Raw genomic sequence first — 21,788 nt, 5'->3', positions numbered from 1 at the left:
CTCCAGCTGCTCCACATCCTCACCAGCACCGGCGGTTTTTGCCACATGTATGAGGTATGAAATAGAAGTAGTTCATTAATGTTTCAATGTGCATACCCCTATCACTGGTAGGGTTGAACATCTTTCTACATATTCCATGGGCATTTGGATTTCCTATTACTTGAAATAGTACTCATATCCTGTGATGGCCCTTAGTATTAAATACAGAATTTTATGGCAATCTTCGCACTTCTTTGGACTGTGTATTGGGGGGTCCCAGTGCTTATCTGCTTGTTTCTCTTCTGTTCAATTCTTTGTATTCCAATTGTAGGGCTTTTTTTCCCTTCACCTTTTGATACCTCTTATATTCTTGGGACTCTTTCTTTTCCCCATATTGTTCTTAAACTTAGGGACTCAGCCTTGGGCCCATGTGAAAAGTCCATCCTCTCTAGCCGCAGAAGTCCTTCCTCCAATCTCTGTTTATGATACGCAATCTAAGGAAACTAAGGTTTTGAGTCTGAGAAGGTAACTGGTGAATGTGACTGAAGACTGCAGAGGTAGAAAGGATGTATAAAAAAAAAAGTCAAAGCCTCACATATTAAGGAGTATATTGTCCAGATTATTTTCTTCTTTCTTACTCAAAGTAATAACTTGAGGCATCCTCATTGATGCTCTAGAATATGTTATTTACAGAGACTCTGCAAAATTCTGCCAATTACCTTGGAAAAGGTAATCCTCCGTGTTTTGATCAGGGTTATCGGAGCTCCCAACAATATCGAATGGAGACCTTCCTGCCATCATCTCAAACATGAGCACTCCAAGAGCCCACCAGTCAACACTGAAACCTTCAAAAGAGAAATTTCAAAGCAATATATTACCCAATCTGCATTCTGGAAAGTCACCAATTTGAGATTCATTGTATTACATAATGAAAACATAAATATAATGAGAAAGTAAACTCTAAATGCAATAACTATCAGGGTAGGCATAGAGGATTCCAAGCATATTTCACTTATCAACAAGGGGAGGTACCTGAGAGATAACTTTAAAAATAAAATATAAAAAATGAAATATTTACGTTTCTTTTCGCAAATAAATCTTTAGTTTCAGACTCATAGCCTGTATCTAACATTTTATTTTGTTGATATAATTAAATTACATTTGAGAATAACCTTTCTGTGTCTAAAACTTCATCTTCTGCTAGCTGATTAAAGATCCTTGAAGGACTTTGGAATCAGAGTATGAGCAGCTGTCAGAAGTACCCATTCTCCTTGACATCTGCTAAAATGAGAGGTCCAGAACCAAAGCAGTCATGTGTTTTCTTAAAATAAATGTATCCCCTGGTGTCTGACAAGCAGTCTATCTTCCCACCATCTTTCCGATTCCTCAGGGAAATATCCCAGGAAATCTGGACAACCTTCTAGAGGTTCATAACTCTGGAGTCACATGGATGAAGTTTGAATCTCTACTCTGATACTTGCTAGTTGTATGACCCTGGGAAAGTTATTTAAATTTTGTATACATTAGTTTCATTGTCTGTAAAATGGGCATTAACAGTGCTTACTTCATATGATTGAGAGGATTAACTTATATGCAAACTGCACAGAATAGTGTCTAGTACTCTTCAATGCTTGTCACTAATAAAGTATCATTCAAATTTGTACCCCAAATACTGTCAAAGTCCCACTGTCTCCAATTTCACAGCTTGGGCTTTAATGTAGGTTTTAAGGGGATCAAGTTTATACTAATAAGATTAGCACTGAAACACTACAGTGTACTATAATGCAATTTGCACCACATCTAACCACCCTTTTAGCATATAGCTAAAATACCACCTATTAACTTATTACCGTAATCTTCTCCTCTTAAAATTTCAGGAGCAATGTAATTGGGAGTACCACAGAAAGTGCTGGTTGTATCACCTGGCCGTAATCCTTCCTTTTATGAAAAAAAGAAAAAAAAAACAAAAACAAAAACCAGTAAGACTCAAAATTCTGTTTCAAATTCACCTCTTTTATTTCATCTCTGTAAGCTTGGCATCTGTAGGTAATATATTAAGCTTAAATAAAATATCACAGCCCAGTTGCCTTTATTATTCAAATAATAGATTAAAGAAAAATCTGCCTTCATTAGATGTTGATAAAAGGTCAGTTCAATTAAGATGAAAATTGCATTTAAAATAATTTATAGTCAAGTAAAAATTTAATAGAAAAATTTAATTATATTTGCGTAAAATCATACTTAATGAAGAAAACAAGAACTTTATTTATTTTTTAAATCTTCACCCGAGGATATTTTTCTACTTACCTTCAGATAGAGTAGGAAGGAGGGAGACAGAGAAACATTGATGCAAAGGGACACATCAACTGGTTGTCTTCCCCATGACCCCGCCAGGGACAAACCGAAACTGAGGCATGTGCCCTTGACCAGAATCAAACCCAAAACTCACTGGTCCACGGGCCCACACTCTAAGCACTGAGCCAAACTGGCCAGGGTGCGAAGAGGCACTGTAAACCCCACTCCTAGTACAACCACTGCTGGCATTATGATGTTTCCCTTCTGGTTGTTCCTAAGGCATAAGTTATTTTTGGTTTTGTATTTTAGTAGCTACCAGATGAAGAAAATTAAGATAAAACCCACTAATATGTACAAAAAGAGAAATTACACAATAACAAACGGAGCAATCACCATAAGTTATAACAAACTGTGTATGCACCTAGCTACACAGCCTCAAAATACAAAGAGTAAAAACAGACAAAATTATTAGAATTTCACAATCCCTGCAATGTGCCCCCCAAATTCATATTATGTTGCAGCCCTAATGTGGTAGGGGAGATAGGGTCTTTGAAAGATAATTAGATCATGAGTTTAGAGCCCCCATGGTGGGATTAGTGTCCTTATAAAAAGAGAAAGAAGGTCCGGCCAGTGTGGCTCGATGGTTGCGCTTCGACCCATGCATAAGAGGTCACCTGTTCGATTCCCGGTCATGACACATGCCCAGGTTGTGGGCCCAATCCCCAGTGGGGAGCATGCAGGAGGCAGCCAATCAATGTTCTCTCCCATCGATGTTTATATCTCTCCCTCTCAATTCCTCTCTCTCTAAAATCAATAAAAGGGAAAAAAATTGTTTTAAAAGAGGAAGAAGGCTAGCCCTCCTCACCATCTCCCATGGGAGGGTATGAAAAGAAGACAACCATCTGCAAACCAGGAAGAGTGCCTCTACTGGACACAGGATCTGTTGGCACTTTGACCTTGGACTTCCCAGCCTCCAGAATCATTAGAAACAAATGTTAAATTTTTTTTCTTTATTGATTTTAGAGAGAGGAAAGGAGAGAGAGAGGGGGATAGAAACATGGATGACAGAGAACATTGATTGGTTGCCTCCTGCATGCCCCCCATTGGGGATTTGGCCCACAACCTGGGCATGTGTTCTGACCAGGAATCGAACTGGCAACCTCTTGGTGCATGGGTCGACACTCAACCACTGAGCCACACCGGCTGGGCACAGATGTTTGTTTTTGAAGCCACCTTGTTTTGAAGCAGCCCAAACTGATAATATAATTCCCAATCATTACAGGTGATTTTAACACATTTACATAAAAAACAATGGATGATACAGACAAAAAATTAGTAAGCAGAGAAAGCTTTGGACAAAAGCTAGAGCTAGAAATAGATATAAATTATAAACATATAGAATATGTTTATCTATGTTTGTGTGTGGAGAAAGGAAGAAGGAAGGAGAGAGTATGTATATGAAAGAGACTCCTTGCTTGCAAAATAGAGATTATATAGCCTTTTTTAAGTACATGTGGGATACTGACCAAATACTAAGTCATAAAGGAAATCTCAATATATTACAAAGAACCAATATTATTCAAACCATTCTCTAGCTACAGGGAAATTAAATAAGAAATCAACAAAAGATGGTGTAAAAATGAGGTGAATAATATTAAATAAACAATTAAGCATTGGCTTCTTTTAGTTTATTAGCATGTGATTTCCTGTGTAATTACAGACTTCCTATTATTTATTTTATTTTACTTTTTTTATTCCATACCCAAGGATATTTTTCCATTTATCATCAGACAGAGTGAGAGGGAGGAAGAGAGAAAGAGAGACACAAAGAGAAACATCGATGTGATAGAGCTACATCGACTGGTTGCCTCCTGCACGACCCACCTAGGGTCGGGGATGAACCGCAACCGAGGTATGTGCCCTTGACTAAAATTGGAACTTGCAACTCATTGGTCCAAGGGCTGACGCTCTAACCACTGAGCAAAACCCGCCAGGGCCAGACTCCCTATTATTAATGACTGTATAAATTCAACTGAATGTATATACCTATAATTTAACCATGTCCCTACTATTAAATTAGATGGTACAAAATTCCTCCCCCCCCAAAAAAAATGGGGAACCCAGCCAATGTGGCTCAGTGGTTGAGCATTGACCCATGCACCAAGAGGTTGCTGGTTCAATTCCCAGTCAGGGCACATGCCCAGGTTGTGGGCTCATATTTTCTTTAAATTTTACTCTATCATATATAACACTTCTATAAACATCTAGAAGAAATATTTAGTAAGATGTTGTGACTCCTGGAATTATCTTGTGATTCCTTAAAGGGATATATAAGCTATTCTGTACACAAGGAAATATGACTGTGATTTAAGTTGTTTTATTCTATTGGCAATGACTTGAGATACAGTTTAATGATAAATGACATATACTTTCAGAGCAAAAGTCAGAGACAAGGGATGCAGTCTGTTAACATGTAACAGACTGTAAATTATTCACTTGTTGAATATCTAAACATAGGCCCATCAACTAAATTATCTACAGTGTAACCGAGATGTTATTATTATTATTATTATTTTTGCATTTATCTTCAGATAGAGTGGGAGGGAGAAAGGGAGGAAGAGAGATAGAGAAACATCGACATGAGAGAGACGCATTGAGTGGTTGCCACCCACATGGCCCGGGTCGGGCAGGGGACAAACTGCAACCGAGGTACGTGCCCTTAGCGGGAACTGAACCTGGGACTCTCTGGTCCGGGGGCTGACGCTCTAACTGCTGAGCCAAACTGACCAGGGCGCCAAGATGTTATTATTAAAATTCCTCTGCTGATAAATGAAATAGTTAAAGGCATATTAATTCATAAAATCGTCAAAGTTTTTCAATCCATAAAATCAATGTTCATAAAATATTTCAAATATAAGCCTGAAGATATTAATTCAAGTTTTCATATGCCTCTGGTCATCATTACCCTAAGCACTCTTTATATAAAAGCATCTAGTGAGAAAGTGAAAAAGTTAATTAAATTAATTGAACCTTAAGGAAATATTTCTGGAGAAACTACACACAATTTTTTTTAGTGTTTTAGATTGCCCAAGGAACTGTTGTTACAAGGGAAAAAAATGTATCCAACATTTGCCAGAGGTAAGACTTTAGGTAAGTTTAAATACTGACTTTAAATCCTAAGACAAGAACATTCTATTTCCTGGGGATTCATTTCACATAAGCTTTAACATCACAGGGGTATAAATGTGTTAGTGAGAGAAGAGAAAAAATACTATTAGTAAAGTCTTTGAATAGAAGTTCCAATCCTGGTGTCTTTTGCTACTCATAAAACTAAGCAGCTCCTGAAAAAGGAGGAAAGGCAAAAAGGGAGGTAGGCAGGAGAATGAATTTAAAACCCTACTGAGTAAGACCTCTAAGATTTATCAAAGATCCTGATCAACTTGGTTGAGAATCTCTGAAAAGAATGAGAATGTATAATAAACCAATATGGTTTATCATTAAGAGTAACAAAAGATTAAGTAATCTTTCTCTAATAAAATCTTCCAGGCAAAACAGGATTCCCAAATTTCTTTACATTAAAAAAAAAAAAAAAAAAGACAGAAGAGAAAGATAGAGACAGAGAAAAAGAAAGCATTAATTTTTATAAATTTTACTGTTTAGGTAATGTATGCCCATTATAATGACTTAAAATATATAAAAGTAAACAGGATATGTAATGCTATATAATAGAATACATAACAGGATATATAACACATCTAGAATTAGAGAATTCTATACCTTAAAACTTTCTGCCCTGGCCGGTTTGGCTCAGTGGTTGGAGCTTCAGCCCGCGGTCCAGAGAGACCCGGGTTCGGTTCCCGCTAAGGGCACGTACCTCGATTGCAGTTTGTCCCCGGCCCTGGTGAGTTGTGTGGGTGGCAGCCACTCGATGTGTCCCTTTCACGTTGATGTTCGTCTCTCTCCCTATCTCCACCTCTCTCCCTCCCACTCTATCTGAACAAAAAATGGAAAAATGTCCTCGGGTGAGGATAAAAAAAAAACTTTACTAAATGTTATAAGCATTTAATAGTTATGGCCCTGGCCAGTTTGGCTCAGCGGTTGGAGCGTCGGCCTGTGGTACACAGAGACCCGGGTTCGGTTCCCGCTAAGGGCACGTACCTCGGCTGCAGTTTGTCCCCGGCCCTGGTTGGTCGTGTGGGTGGCAGCCACTCGATGTGTCCCTTCACGTCGATGTTTCTCTCTCTCTCTCCCTTACTCTCTCTCCCTCCCGCTCTATCTGAACAAAAAATGGAAAAATGTCCTCGGGCGAGGATTAAAAAAAAAAAAAAGTTATGAATTTTTATACAGTTATGAATTTTTATAAACATCTTTTTATATGACTTCATATGCTCATCTTTTTATATGACTTCATATGCTATGTTTTGTAATCGTTCCATAATTTCCTCAATCATTCTTCTTACCAGTGGCCATTTAGATTATCTATACTGTTTATCATAAAATACTACAAAAAGCCCAGCCAGTGTGACTCAGTGGTTGAGCATGGACCCATGCACCAAGAGTCACTGATTTGATTCTTGGTCAGGGCACATGACTGGGTTTTGGGTTCAATCCCCGTTGGGGGGTGTGCAGGAGGCAGATGATCCATGTGTTTCTATCTCTCCCTCTCCTTTCCTCTCTTTCTTTCTTTTTTTTTTTTTTTTTTATCCTCACCCGAGGACATTTTTCCATTTTTTGCACAGATAGAGTGGGAGGGAGAGAGAGGAAGAGAGAGAGAGAAAAACATCGACGTGAAAGAGACATATCGAGTGGCTGCCACCTGCACGACCAACCAGGGCCGGGGACAAACTGCAACCGAGGTACATGCCCTTGACCGGAATTGAATCCGAGACTCTTTGGTCCACGTGCAGACACTTTAACTGCTGAGCCAAACCGGCCAGGGTGAGACTATTATAATTTTAAAACCCATATCTGAGATGCCAAAAAAAGGGCTCATTATTGTTTTAATTTTTACACTTTGTAACAAGCTTAACATTCTTCATATTATTATGTTCGGCTTTATTTTCCCTTGATAAATTATGATTCCTTTATTATTGTCATTTTTCTTTTGAAATGAGAAAAAGCACGCTGGGGGAAAAAATGATACAGTGATCAAAAGGTATTGCAAATCTAAATGATGGATATAGAGGGGTTCACCTACTAAATCTCTATTTGTGTATGATAAAAATTTGCATAACAGAAAATTAAAGGAAATAAAAATGTAATATAAGAAAAAGCAAATGTCACTGTGCTGGTGTGGCTCAGTGGTTGAGCATCAACCCATGCACCAAGAGGTCACTAGTTTGATTCCTAGTCAGGGCACATGTTGTGGGCTAAATCCCCAGTGGGGGGCATGCAGGAGGTGGCCAATTGATGTTTCTATTTCTCTCTCCCTCTCCAAAATCAATAAAGAAAAAAAAAAAAGAAAGAAAGAAAAGGCAAATGTCTGAGTTTTGTACATAAAAGCAAAAAACCCTTTAAGTGAAAATTTTCTTTTCTAATACTGCTGAACAGGTAAGATTAAATCCGTAGTCCTATTAGACCATCTTAATGTTAGCATTTGAATATCTCCAGTCTCTGAAGGCACGTCCCTCAGGTGTCCCTCAGGTGAACAGGGGAATGCAATTCACACAATTACCTCTTTGCTGCCTTATTGCTGTGTGACAGTAATTCTGAGGAGAGTAGCTCCCTACACAAAGACTGAACCCTTAAACAAAGCACTGGTACAAAAAGAATAAAACACCAAGAAATAAAGGATGTGTCCCCAAAATAGCTAAAATTCTTATTTTGTTCTATTGTATTTTATGCGAGATATTTAGATTTTAAATATAAAAAGAGTTAGATTTCCTAGGAACATCTTAAATGCATTATTAAGAATTACAAATTAAATGACAAAAATTGCAAGATGATATGCAAGTAGTAGTGTTAAAGTTGAAGGACTGTAGATAATTTTTATTTTCAATTTTTAATAGTAATCACAACTTCCGAAAAAATGTTACAGAGCATAAATAGACATTAACTCATTATAGGATAAATAACACTAACAGAAAATATGGAATTTTGTAAATGGTTAGAAAATAACTACAGAGTGGGGCAAAAGTAGGTCTACAGTTTTAAGTATGTAAAACAGTTAATTTTTATTATTTATTAATTATTGTATTATTTTCCATACGATCAACTGTAAACCTACTTTTGCCTCACCGTGCATACTTGTCTTTGTGCTACAATTCCAAAAAGTACCCTAAACAAAGCAGCAATCATTTCCCCATCTTTAAATATGAAGTTATTGCCTGGCCAGTGTGGCTCAGCAGATAAACGTTGACCCATGCACCAAGAGGTTATTACTTCAATTCCCAGTCAGGGCATGTGCCCAGTTTGTGGGCCCGAACCCTACTGGGGGGCATGTAGGAGGCGGCCAATCGATGTTTTCTCTCATCGATGTTTCAATCTCTCTCTCTCTCCCTTCCTCTTTCTAAAATCAATAAAAAAAAATTTAAATTTAAAAAAAGGAAGTTAAACATGAAGTTATTTTACCAAAACAATTTTATGAGCAGCTGGGATCTTTTGAGTAACTAGAATTTACCCTTACCTTACACATGCCATAGTCAGTCAGTTTAATGTGTCCTTCCGAGTCCAGCAATACATTGTCCAGTTTCAAATCTCTATAAATTATCCCTCGTTCATGAAGATAATTTAATGCTAGACTGATTTCTGCAGAGTAAAATCTAAAATAAAATGAAAAATAACTAATTTTATTCAAGTTTTTAAATTGTAGTAAGTTTCTAGAGGGAGTTATTTAAGTCCTGTTGCGGTCTCCAAATTAAAACATCAAAATCATGCCCTGGCCGGTTTGGCTCAGCAGTTAGAGCGTCAGCCCACAGACCAAAGAGTCCAGGGTTCAATTCCAACCAAGGGCATGTGCCTCGGTTCTGGTTCGTCCCCTGCCCCAGTTCGGGTTGTGCCGGTGGGAGCCAGTCGATGTGTGTCTCCCACATCAATGTTTCTCTCTCCCCCTCCCACTCTGTCTGAAGACAAATGTAAAAATATCCTCAGGTGAGGATTAAAATAAATAAATAAATAAATAAATAAATAAATAAAACATCAAAATCATGTCAAAAGATTTTTTTCCTCCTAGTGTTTTTAGGAACAATATCAACACAAATTGAAGTACCCCTCTAAAGTATCTGAACCCAAGACACAACGATCAAAGATCCAAGTATAAATTAAACTAACACTTTTCATGAAGTTATTCATTTGAAAGCCTCAAACAAGGGTTCTTAATCTGGATGGACTCCAGGAAGTCCACACACCTACCACAAGTCCAGGGGTAGAGCTGCATGTACCTGTGTACACGTACATCTTCTGTAGAGTTGCCACAGCTTGTATCACTTCTCTAAAGAACCAAAGACCTCACAAAAAGCTAAGACCCACTGATTCATCTAGAATACTAAAAGAATACTAAAAGTTCACTACTCAAACCATAAATCCATACCAAAATTCCTAGAAAATAAATGGAAAAATATAATTCTACAACTATGACATTTAATATTAAAAAAAAAGTTTTAGCCCGGCCGGTGTGGCTCAGTGGTTGAGCATCGACCCATGCACAGAGAGGTCACTGGTTCGATTACCAGTCAGGGCACATGCCCAGGTTGTGGGCCTGGTCCCTAGTGGGGGGCATGCAGGAGGCTGCCAGTTGGCATTCTCTCTCACTGATGTTTCTATCTCTCTCTCCCTCTCCTTTCCTCTCTTTCTAAAATCAATAAGGACAAAAAAAATCAAAAAAAAGAAAGAAAGAAAAAGTTTTAGAACTGCCACTAACTCATTGGTGATAATCAGAACTTTTGACCTGAATAATGAAAATAAAACAACTAAGCTGGTTTATGGCTACTTTGATGAAATGTTATCACAATCTTGTTTGAAGGCACATAATATATACCTTCCAGCTACTTAATTCTATGAATAGGGAACTTGAGCCCTTATTCTGTACTTTGGTTTCTAGAAAAGCAAACATGGTAAAAAAAAAAATTGGAACTTTAATACAGTAAAACTGGACTACTTTCCCCATGTCTCACTGAACAAACAAGGAACAAATACTGGCTAAGTTCACAAAATAAAGTATCATCTGTGGCTTTGCTATGAAGGGTGACCATTTGACAAAGCCTAAATAAACAATTAACATAAAGTAAATTAAAAAAAAGAACAGTTTGGCCCTGAGGTTAGACTAACATAATTTATACCTTCTTAGGAAATTGAAGGATACATTTCTTTTTGACAAGAAACAAAAATCAGTGCATTAGCAAGATTTTCACTAAGTTATTTTAAAAAATAAAATCTCTAACCTTTGTGATAGACATGTATAAACTCCTATGCTTTAATTTTTCATTATTCTTGTGAAGCACAAGAGTGAGAATTACTACTAATTATTAGTAAAAAGCAAAACATGGTACTGATGAACTAAAAATCTAAGGCCACAATCCTTCCCCATCTAACTCTTCCAACTATAAACAATTTACAACCTTGTATAATAATATCAAAGAAAGGGCGCTAAATAAATAACATTTAATGCTCTTTGTTCTTATTCACCAACATGTATGGGATTAGAGAGGGAAAAGTCAACAGCAGACCAATTCATAAATTATAATGATAAGATGAAGAGTCAGAAATATATAATACCTTAAGAGAAATTGTTTTATTACTCTGAAGTATATATGAATAATAATCTTTCAATGAAAAACTGTCAGAAAGCAGGGCAACCTGATAAGATTAATAAGTATTTATAAATAGTATTTATAAATTCATCAATTATTTCAGAAGCTGATGCTGAACAGACAAAATATTTGAAAATAATTGGGTTTAGTTGACTAAAGTTTACCCTTAATACTGTTTATACTTTTTAATTACATATGTAATACATAATATTTCATATTATGTCATATATTACAACATAAACTAATATTTAGCTTAGCCTCTATATGACTTAAAAAGAAGTAGTATTAAAATAAATGATTTATCTACTGTTTTCAACCACTTGCACATAAAAAAAAATTCCCACAGCAGTCCCCCCAAAATCTAACACAATACCAAAAAACTTACCTGGCATGTTCTTCAGGAAGTTTTCGTTGTCGCTGCATATGAAACATCAGATCTCCTCCATTTACATACTCTATGACAAAGAACAATCTAAAACACAGGAGAGAACACATGAAACCAAGATCCAAAACGAGGCAGTGTAACTTTGTATTTCAGACACCATGGAGACCAGTCACAACACAGAGAGCATTCTATCATTTACACTTGACAAGAATCCCAGGAATCTGATGGAAACAAAGGGTGGTTGGAGTAGAAAGCTGTTTATTCATAGACGATACGAGAGTAAACCAGCATGGTAATAATCCTGTAACCTGCTACTTCTGTAGTACCACCTGCAATCCAGACCCTTTCACTCCCACCCCAATTTTAGCATTTGCTCGATAAATCACTTCAACTTGTCCCTTAAGGAAAAGAAGTTAGAATTTCTTCCCCTAGTTAAACTCTGGAAAACTTTAAGTCCTAAAACTAAAATCTTAGGGATATTTAAAAGTTTGGATTTCTACTGCCATATTACAACCTGGCTATTTTTTTAAGCAGGTAATTTCTTCAAGCTAATCCAAATAGGTATCACTAACTGGAGTATGAGTGTCAGGAAGTAATAAGCATCAAAGTGTTGTGTCTGTCTTCATGACTTCCTCTTCAGGACTTATAGTGGGAAGGGTTCTTATTGTGTAATACACCAAAGTACATAAAGCCCAGTAATCACTCCATTATCTTCCAATCTTACCTGCTTTCTGTCTGAAAGCAAGAATGCAGCCCAACGAGAAAAGGATGATTGGATGCCTGCTCAAAAACATGCTTCTCTGTCTGTACCCAGTCAATATCCTATTTTAAAATATTAAAGAAATCTTTATCAAACTGAAATATTATAAAAACTATGATATATTTGTTCTTAGCAAGTCAATGATCACAAATACAACTAATAATCATACAACAATTTATATACAAAGAGAAAAACACCACCAATAAATATTTCAATATTATGAAACAGGCCTGGCTGGTGTGGCTCAGTGGTTGAGCATCGACCCATGCACCAAGAGGTTGCTGGTTTGATTCCTGGTCAGGGCACCTGCCCAGGTTGTGGGCCCGATCCCCAGTGGCAGGAGGCAGCCAATCAATGTTCTTTCTCATCGATGTTTCTCTCTCTCTCTCCCTCTCCCTTCCTCTCTCAAATTATGAAATAGTCTAGAAAACGTTTACAAAGCTCAATCAAGTACTTCTATTTGATCATAATATGGTTTGATTTTTTTTTTAAACCTCACCTGAGGGTATTTTTCCATTTATTTTTGGACAGAGTGGGAGGGAGAGAGAGAGAGAGACATCGATGTGAGAGAGACACATCGATTGGGTGCCTGCCTCCTGCATGACCCCGACCAGGGCTGGGAACCGAACTTCAACCAAGGTATGTGCTCTTAACTGGAATTGAATCTATGACTCTTTGGTCTGCAGGCCAAGGCTCTAACTGCTGAGCAAAACCAGCCAGGGCTTATTTTTATTTTAAAAAAACCTACTAATTGCCGGTCAGAGTAGCTCAGTGGTTGAGTATCAACTCATGCACCAAGAGGTCGCTGGTTCAATTCCCGGTCAGGGCACATGCTCAGGTTGTGGGCCAGATCCCCAGAGGGGAGCATGCAGGAGGTAGCCAATTGATATTCTCTCTCATTAATGTTTCTATCTCTCTCTTCCTCTCCTTTCCTCTCTCTCTCAGATCAATAAAGAAAAGCAAACAAACAAAAAATTAATAATTATCAGATTTCTTTAAATATATCTTATATAATCCATTTGAAGCATTATTTAGAAAAGTAGAATGAAATAAGTCACAAACATTGAAGTTTTCTCTGAAATGGTGCACTAAAGCCAACTGAACAGTTCAGAAGTAATAAAACATTGTGCTTACCTCATCATCATTGACAAGCTCTTTTTTCACAACTTTCATTGCATAAATACGATCTGTTTTTTTTAATCGAACCAACAGTACTTTGGCATAACTTCCTCTTCCTATTACCCGGAGCAAATCAAAATCCTGAAGACCTAGACTGGATGAAGCTTTGCCACTTTCCCTGGTGTTCATTGCCTGTTGAGAATGTTTATATCAAAAGTTATACCTGGAAGTATTTTGCCTAATAATTATATTTCCAACACCTAGTTACACCTATAATGATTTAAAATATCTTTTCTGATTTAAGTTCTTAACAATTCTTTTCTTGCATCATTCCAAACGATTCAATCTAACTACTCATGAGGTGGGACGAATTCACAAATTGAGGTTAGAGGGGTGGTGATAGCAATTGAGAGGAAGTTGAAGTCTAAGAAATGTTAAAGAGGATCTGGTAAAACTTGGGGGTATAGTGGCAAAGGAGATGCATGAATAAAAAAATGACATTAAATTTGGTGACTGGTAGAGTGGAGGTCCACTGATAGAAAAATAAAGTGTGAGCACACGATAAGACTGACAGAGCTATTGAGATAATGAGCTCGGTTATTCATTTTGTAGTCACAAGTTACAATGGGACAGCAAGGTGAAAGAGTCTGCTGGAAGTCTGATACACGAAATATGAGCTAATGAAAGGACACATTCAGAAACATTGGGAACTATAAGCAGAAAACAAGCACAAGGCAGTTCAGCTACTAGAAAACCTTCTTTTCTATACAATACCAAGGCTCCCTTGGAATCACAAAATCAGCCTTATAATTCATTCACAACCGGAAACATAGGCTTCTGGTAATTTATAAAGAAGACTAATGATTAACCTTTTATTAGATAGGTGCAAAATTCTCAGCATACAATCAACAGATGTACCCATGCAAATTAAGTATGAAATTTCTAAAGTGAAGAATATCATGAAAAGCAAATAGCAAATTTTGAGAAAGATAAAGAAACAAGTAAGCAATATATATATAGTGAAAACTGAAAAAAATTCAAAAGAAGGATCATACATGAAAATTTAAGAAATAATCTGATTGGGTAACAAAGATAAATAAAGAGGAGTGAAGAAAAACCAGATTAGGGCAGATTAAGAAAGCAGAGAACGGTTAGAAGCTAAGACAATGTACAGACTTTATGAGGTTAACTGGAAACTATAAAAGAGATTTAAGCGGGACAAAAGCATAGTACCTTCACAAAAAATATAAGAAGACTGAGTGAAGTGATAGAAGCCAGAAAACAAACATTACTTTCAAAGGGCCTAACCCCACCCCCTGCTAACCTACAACTCTATATCCTGCAAAAATAGCCTTCAAAAAAGAAGTGAAATAAAAACAGTTTCAGACAAACATAAACTAAGGAAACCCATCACTAGTCAGCTCTCACTAAAGAAAACACTGAGTTCTTTAAGAAGAAAGATGATCTCATATGGAGGGCAGACAGGTGGGAAGGAATGTAAAAAAAAAAAACCAAACAAACAGGAATGAAATGTGGATAAACCTAAAAAAAGGACTGACTGTTTAAAAACACTAATACAGCCCTGGCAGGTTTGGCTCAGCAGGAAGAGTTGGTCTGTGGATGGAAGGGCCTTGGAGTTGATTGCCAGTCAAGGGAAAGTACCTGGCTTGCAGGTGTGAACCCTGGCCCTCCCTCCCTCCTTCCTTTCCACTCTCTCTAAAAATCAATGGGAAAATATCCTTGGGTGAGGATTCACAAACAAACAAACAAAACCACACAGACACCCACAGAATTTTAAAGTGTTATAAAAATAGCACCAAAGACAGGAAAGGGAGAGTGAGTAATCTTAAAGTGTCCTAAGGTCCTTGCATATGGTATGAAATGCGAAAAGTATAATTAATAATTTGTATTGAATTTAAATAAGTTAAGGATGTAAGATGCAATCTCTAGAACAATCAGTAATAGAATTGCAAAAGAATGTGAAATAAATGGGTTCTGGTCAGGATAGCAGAGGAGATAAGCAATATGCTCACCTCCTCCCATGACCACATCAAAATTACAACTAAATTATAGGGCAATACACCTGGAGAACCACCTGAAGACTAGCTGAAAGAAGCTCCTATAACTAAGGATATAAAGAAGAGACCACATCAAGACCTGTAGGAGGCCAGAGACGTGAAACAGGCTGGTCCCACACCCACATGTAGAGATTGAGAATCAAGAAGAATATCCCAGCAGCAGAGGTCCCACTTAGGAGCAAGGGGTCCCAGCCCCCACACAGGCTCTCTAGCCCAGAAATTCAGTGCCGGAAAGAGTAGTCCCTGCAACAGCTGGATGTGAAGACCAGAAGTGATTCTGTCCCAGCACAGTGAGATGGAGAGCGGCTGGACAGCCGGGCATCCTCTGAAAGGGCCCATGCACAGACTCACTTGCTCATAGGACTCACCCTGAGCTCCAGCAAAGGGTAAGCAGCTTGAAAGGCACCAGAGACTTACTGTGAGAGACTGAGTCATTTGACTTCAAGGCGGGGGCTGCCACTGAGTTCTCCCCTTACACAGCCTATAGGGCAGGCAAGTGCCAAATCTGAGTCTGCATTAACCAAGTAAATACCAGTCACCCATCCCTTGTGACTCCCTGAGATCCCAACCCACACAGCTCTGTGGGGATTCCTCCCAGGTCAGGTCAGACAGAAGACTGCAGGAAACCCTACAGTCCTCTTAAAGAGCCCGCACAATCGCTCACAGGCACTCACCCTGAGCTTCCACGAAGGGCCAGCAGCTCAAAAGGCACCAGAGTCATTTGGGGAGAAACTAAATTGTGAGGCTTTGGGGTGAAAGCTGCCATTGTCCCTGTGTTGAACCCTCCCCTCACACAGCCTTTAGGGGCAGGTGGGAGCCAAATCTGAATGTGCATTAACCTGGTAAACAATGCTTGCCCCACCCTGGTGACTCCCCAAGACTTCACTCCGCCCAATGCACACACTTGGCTCTTTCAGTGGCTGTGCCTCACAGGCAACCTCAGCCCCCACTGAGATCTTTCTTAAAAACTCCCCAAGGTCTACAGGCCCCAGGCAGGTGGTGGTTAGCCTCGGTATGCCCTGTGCCTTTGCTGAGTGGCCACAGGCCCAGTGTGGGTGGTAGTCAACCTCAGATTACACCTTGACTTCTTCTACAGACCTCTGGGCCCAGCAAACATAGCTGCCAAACTCAGATCACTTTGCAGCTTCTGGTGTCCCCAGGCTGAGCACAGGCAGCAGATGACCTCTGCCTGCACTAAAGCCCTTAACAAGAGGCCCCAGAACCAACACACCCAGTAGTCAGCCTAAGACCACAACAGAGCACCAAAAGATTAGCTTCACAAATGGCACACACAAAGGGTAGTCTCAGCAGGCAACAGAACCTTGCTGGGGTAAGGTGAGTCTCACTGTGGTTGTGGCCAGTTCTCACAGCCAGTCAGCCCTATCCACTGACAAACAGCAATCAAGGCTCAGCTACAACAGGAAGGCACACACAATCCACACAAGGAACACTTCTGGAGCACCTGGCTCAGGAGACCAGGAAGTCTGTGTCCCTGGGCCTGACCGGACACCTACTACATAATGACACCTTGACAAGTCTGGGAGACATAGCTAATTTACCTAATATACAGAAACAAACACAGGGAGGCAGCCATAATGAGGAGAAAAAAAAATGTCCCAAATGAAAATACAGGAGAAAACTCCAGAAAAAAAACTAAATCAAATAGAGGCAAGAAATATACCAGGCACACAGTTCAAAACACTGGTTAAAAGAATGTTCAACAAACTTAGAGGAAAAATAGATCAACTAAGTGAGAACTTCGACAAAGAGATAATAAATATAACAAAAGGACATGGACAACATAAAAAACAGTCAGAAATGAAGAATCCTATAACTGAAATGAAGAATACACTAGAAGAATCAACAGATTAGATGAAGCAGAGAACAGAATCAGTGACTTGGAAGACAAGGTAGTAGAAAACACCCAATCAGAATAGCAAAAAGGAAAAAAGAACTTTTAAAAATGAGGACAGTTTAAGGGACCTCTGGAACAACATCAAGCAAACCAACATTTGCATCATAAGGGTACCAGAAGGAGAAGAAAGCAAGGATTGAAGACCTATTTGATAAAATAACTGAAAAACTTCCATAACCTGGTGAAGGAAATAGATACATAAGTCTAGAAAACACAAAGTCCCAAAGTAGATGAATCCAACAAGACACATTATAATGAAAATGCCAAAGGTTGAAGACACAGAGAAACTCTTAAAAGCAGCAAGAGAAAAGTAGTTAGTTACTTACAAGACAACTTCCATTAGACTGTCAGCTGATTTCTAAACAGAAACTTTATAGGCCAGAAGGGATTGGCACAAAATATTCAAAGTGATGAAAAGCAAAGACCTACAATCAAGATTACTTTATCCAGCAAGGCTATCACTTAAAATCAAAGGAGAACCCAGCCAGTGTGGCTCAGTGAATTGAGCATCACCCCATGAACTGAGACATCTCGGTTCAATTCCCAGTCAGGACATATGCCTGGGTTGTGGGCTCAATCCCCAGTAAGGGGCGTGCAGGAGGCAGCCGATTGATGTTTCTCTCTCATATCAATGTTTCTATCTCTCCCTTCTTCTCTCTCTAAAAAAATCAATAAAAACATATTAAAAATAGCCCTGGCCAGTTTTGCTCATTGGTTAGAGAATTGGCCTGAGGTCCAGAGAGACCCAGGTTCGGTTCCCGCTAAGGGCATGTACCTCAGTTGCAGTTTGTTCCCAGCCCTGGTTGGGTCATGTGGGTGGCAGTCACTCTATCTGAACAAAACATAAAAAAATGTCCTGAGGTGAGGATAAAAATAATAAATAAATAAATAATAAAGTAAATAAATAAATATCAAAGGAGAGCCCTGGCCAGTTTGGCTCAGCAGTTAGGGTGTCAGCCCACAGACCGAAGGGTTGTGGGTTTGATTCCCAGTCAAGGGCACACACCTGGGTTGCAGGTTCCATCCCTGGCCCTGGTCGGGGTAGTGCAGGAGGCAACCAATCAATGTTTCTCTCTTTCTCTCTTCCCCACCTTTCACTTTATCTAAAAAAAAAAAAATCAATGGGAAAATATCTTTGGTTGAGGATTAACAAACAAAAAAATTGAAGGTGAGATAAAGAGCTTCCCAGAGAAGTAAAAGCTAAAGGAATTCATCACCAACAAATCAGTATTTTAAGAAATGTTAAAGGGACTTTTTAAGAAGAAAAAAAAAACACATAAATATGAATAACAAAATGACAATAACTATATACCTATCAACAATCACTGTTAATGTAAATAGATTAAATGCTCCAATCAAAGGCCACAGGGTAGCTGAATGGATCAGAAAACAAGACCCATATATATGCCATCTATAAGAGACCTATTTCATATCAAAAGGTACACAAAGAATGAATATAAAGGGAAGGACAAAGATATTTCAAGCAAATGGAAACAAATAAATAAAAAAGCTGGGGTAGCAATATTTATATCAGACAAAATAGACTTTAAAACAAGCTATAACACGTCGGCCTGCGGTCCTGAGAGACCCGGGTTCGGTTCCCGCTAAGGGCATGTACCTCGGTTGCAGTTTGTCCCCGGCCCTGGTCGGTCGTGCGGGTGGCAGCCACTCGATGTGTTCCTTTCACATCGATGCTTCTCTCTCTCTCTGTTCCTCTCTCTCCCTCCCACTCTATCTGAACAAAAAATGGAAAAATGTCCTCGGGTGAGGATAAAAAAAAAAACAAAAAAAACAAAACAAGCTATAACAGAGACAGAGAAGGACAATACAGAATAATAAAGGGTTCAACCCAGCAAGAGGATATAACCTTTGTAAACATATACACACCCAATATAGGAGCACCTAAATTCATAAAGCAAATATTTATGGACATAAAGGGTCAGATCAACAACTGACCTGTTGGGGACTTTCATATCCTACTGACAACAATGGATAGATCATCCAGACAGAAAATCAAAAAGGAAATAGCAACCTTAAACAATATATTAGACTAGATGAATTTAATTGATAGTTTTAGAGCATTTAGAGCATTCCAAAGCAGCAGAATATACATTCTTTTCAAGCATACACAGAACATTTTCCAGGACAGACCATATGTTAGGCCACAAACAAGTCTCCATAAATTTAAGAAGACTGAAATAATTTTAAGCATCTTCTCTGAGCACAATGATATGAAACTAGAAAGCAATTACAAGAAGATAACTGAAAAACACACAAAAACATGAAGACTACATAACATGCTACTAAACAATGAATTGGTTAACAATGAGATCAAGTAAAAAAATCAAAAGATCCCTTGTGACAAATGAAATAAAAACATAACACAGTCCTGGCCGGTTCAGGTCAGTGGTTAGAGCATTGGCCCACGAACCAATGAGTCATGGGTTCAATTCCAGTCAAGGGCACATACCTCAGTTGCAATTTGTTCCCGGCCCTGGTCAGGGTTGTGTGGGAAGCAACCAGTCGATGTCTCTCTCTCTCTCTCTCTCCCTCCCTCCCTTCCCCTCTATCTGAAGGTAAGCAGAAAAATATCCTCAGATGAGGATTACAAAAACAAACAAAAAAACACAACCCCAGAAATCTATGGGACACAGTGCAAGCAGTCCTAAGAGGGAAATTCATAACAATGCAAGTCTACCTCAAGAAACAAGAAAAATATCAAATAAACAATCTAATCTTATAACTAAAGGAACTACAAAAAGAGAAACAGACAAGGCCCAAAGGGAGTAGAAAAAAGAAAATAATAAAGATTAGAGACAAAATAAATAAAACAAAGTCTAAAAATAAAATACAAAATGAAACCAAGAGCTCATTCTTTGAAAAGATAAACTAATTGATAAATCTATTTATTTTTTTATTAATTAATTTTTGTTACAGATGTTTCTTCTTTTTCCCCCACTGATTTCCCCTTCCCCCTCCCTCCCCGCCCTGTCCCCAGCCCTGTTGTCCATGTCCATTGTTCATGCATATAAGTTCTGTGGTTTATCTCTCCCCCACCACCCCAATTAATTGATAAATTTTTAACCAGACTCATCAAGAAAAAAAGAGGACTCAAATAAATAAAAGCAGAAATAAAAGAAAAGTGACAACTGACACCACAGAAATACAAAGGATTATATGCCAACAAGTTGCACAATCTGGAAGAAATAGATAAATTCCTAGAAACATACACTCTTCTGAGACTGAGTCGAGAAGAAACAGAAAATTTGAACAGACCAATAACTACTACTGAAATCAAATCAGTAACTAAAGGACTCCCAAAAATAAAAACTCTGGACTGAATGGCTTCACAGATAATTCTTAACACCTATCTTTTTAAACTATTCCAAAAAATTCAAGAGGAGGGAAGGCTCCCAAACTCAATTTATGAAGACAGCATTATCCTGATTCCAAAACCAAACAAAGACACTACCGAAAAGAGAAAATTACAGGCAAATATCCATAATAATGTATATAGATTAAAATATCCTCAGCAGCCTTGACCAGTTTGGTTCAGCGGTTAGAGCATTGGCCCATGTTCAGGAGAGACCTAGGTTCGGTTCCCGCTAAGGGCACGTACCTCGGTTGCAGTATGTCCCCGGCTCCAGCTGGGGTTGTGTGGGTGGCAGCCAGTTGACGTGTCTTTCTCACATGGATATTTCTCTCTCTCTCTCTCTCTTCCTTCCTCTCTCCCTCTCGCTCTATCTGAAGATGAATGCAAAAGTGTCTTCCGGTGAGGATCAAAAAAAAAAATTAGTGAAAAAAAATCCTCAGCATGATATTAGCAAACTGAACTCAGCAATACATTAAAAAGCTAATACACCATGATCAAGTGGCATTTACTTCTGGGATGCAAGGCTGGTTCAATATCCGCAAATCAATTAACACAATACATCACATAAACAAATAAAGGATAAAAATCATATAATCGTATCAATAGATGCACAAAAAGCATCTAACAAAATCTAACATCCATTTATGATAAAACCTCTCAGAAAGTGGGAATAAAGGGAACATACCTCAACATAATAAAGACTGTATATGACAAACCCATAGCTAACATCATACTCAGTGGTGAAAAGCTAAAAGCCTTTTCCTTAAGATCAGGAACAAGACAAGGATGTCTACTTTCACAATTTTTATTCAACATAGTATTGGAATTCCTAGCCATAGGAATCAGACAAGGAAAAAAGAAAAAGGCATCCAAATTGGAAAGGAAGAGGTAAAACTCATTATTTGCAGATGGCATACTATATATAAAGAATCCTAGCCCTGAATGGTGTGGTTCAGTTGGTTGGAATATTGTCCTATACACCAAAAGGCAGCAGGTTCAATTGCCAGTCAAAGCACATATGAGAGGCAACCAACCGATGTTTCTCTCTCATATCAGTGTTTCTCTCTCTGCTTCTCTCTCTCAAATCAATTAAAACAAACAAACAAACAAACAAACAAATATATCCTCAAGTAAGGA

The 21,788-nt window shown here is 38.3% G+C and overlaps 1 protein-coding gene across 1 annotated transcript in view; it reads right to left on the bottom strand.

Moving 5' to 3' along the window:
• The window catches only part of PRKCI (protein kinase C iota), a 76,981-nt gene that overhangs the window by 8,146 nt on the left and 47,047 nt on the right, over positions 1 to 21,788 (bottom strand). The window contains exons 9-14 of the mRNA XM_036242857.1: positions 13,301 to 13,477; positions 12,131 to 12,228; positions 11,407 to 11,493; positions 8,900 to 9,035; positions 1,830 to 1,917; positions 699 to 824 (exon numbers count right to left, since the gene is read on the bottom strand). Coding sequence (XP_036098750.1) covers positions 699 to 824; positions 1,830 to 1,917; positions 8,900 to 9,035; positions 11,407 to 11,493; positions 12,131 to 12,228; positions 13,301 to 13,477 — 712 coding nt within the window. The remainder of the gene's footprint in view (positions 1 to 698; positions 825 to 1,829; positions 1,918 to 8,899; positions 9,036 to 11,406; positions 11,494 to 12,130; positions 12,229 to 13,300; positions 13,478 to 21,788) is intronic.

Source organism: Molossus molossus, unplaced genomic scaffold (genome assembly GCF_014108415.1).
Source record: "Molossus molossus isolate mMolMol1 unplaced genomic scaffold, mMolMol1.p scaffold_m16_p_5, whole genome shotgun sequence".
Lineage (NCBI taxonomy): Eukaryota > Metazoa > Chordata > Mammalia > Chiroptera > Molossidae > Molossus > Molossus molossus.
Note: the sequence above shows the minus strand (reverse complement) of the source record. Positions and strands in the feature narration are given on the sequence as shown.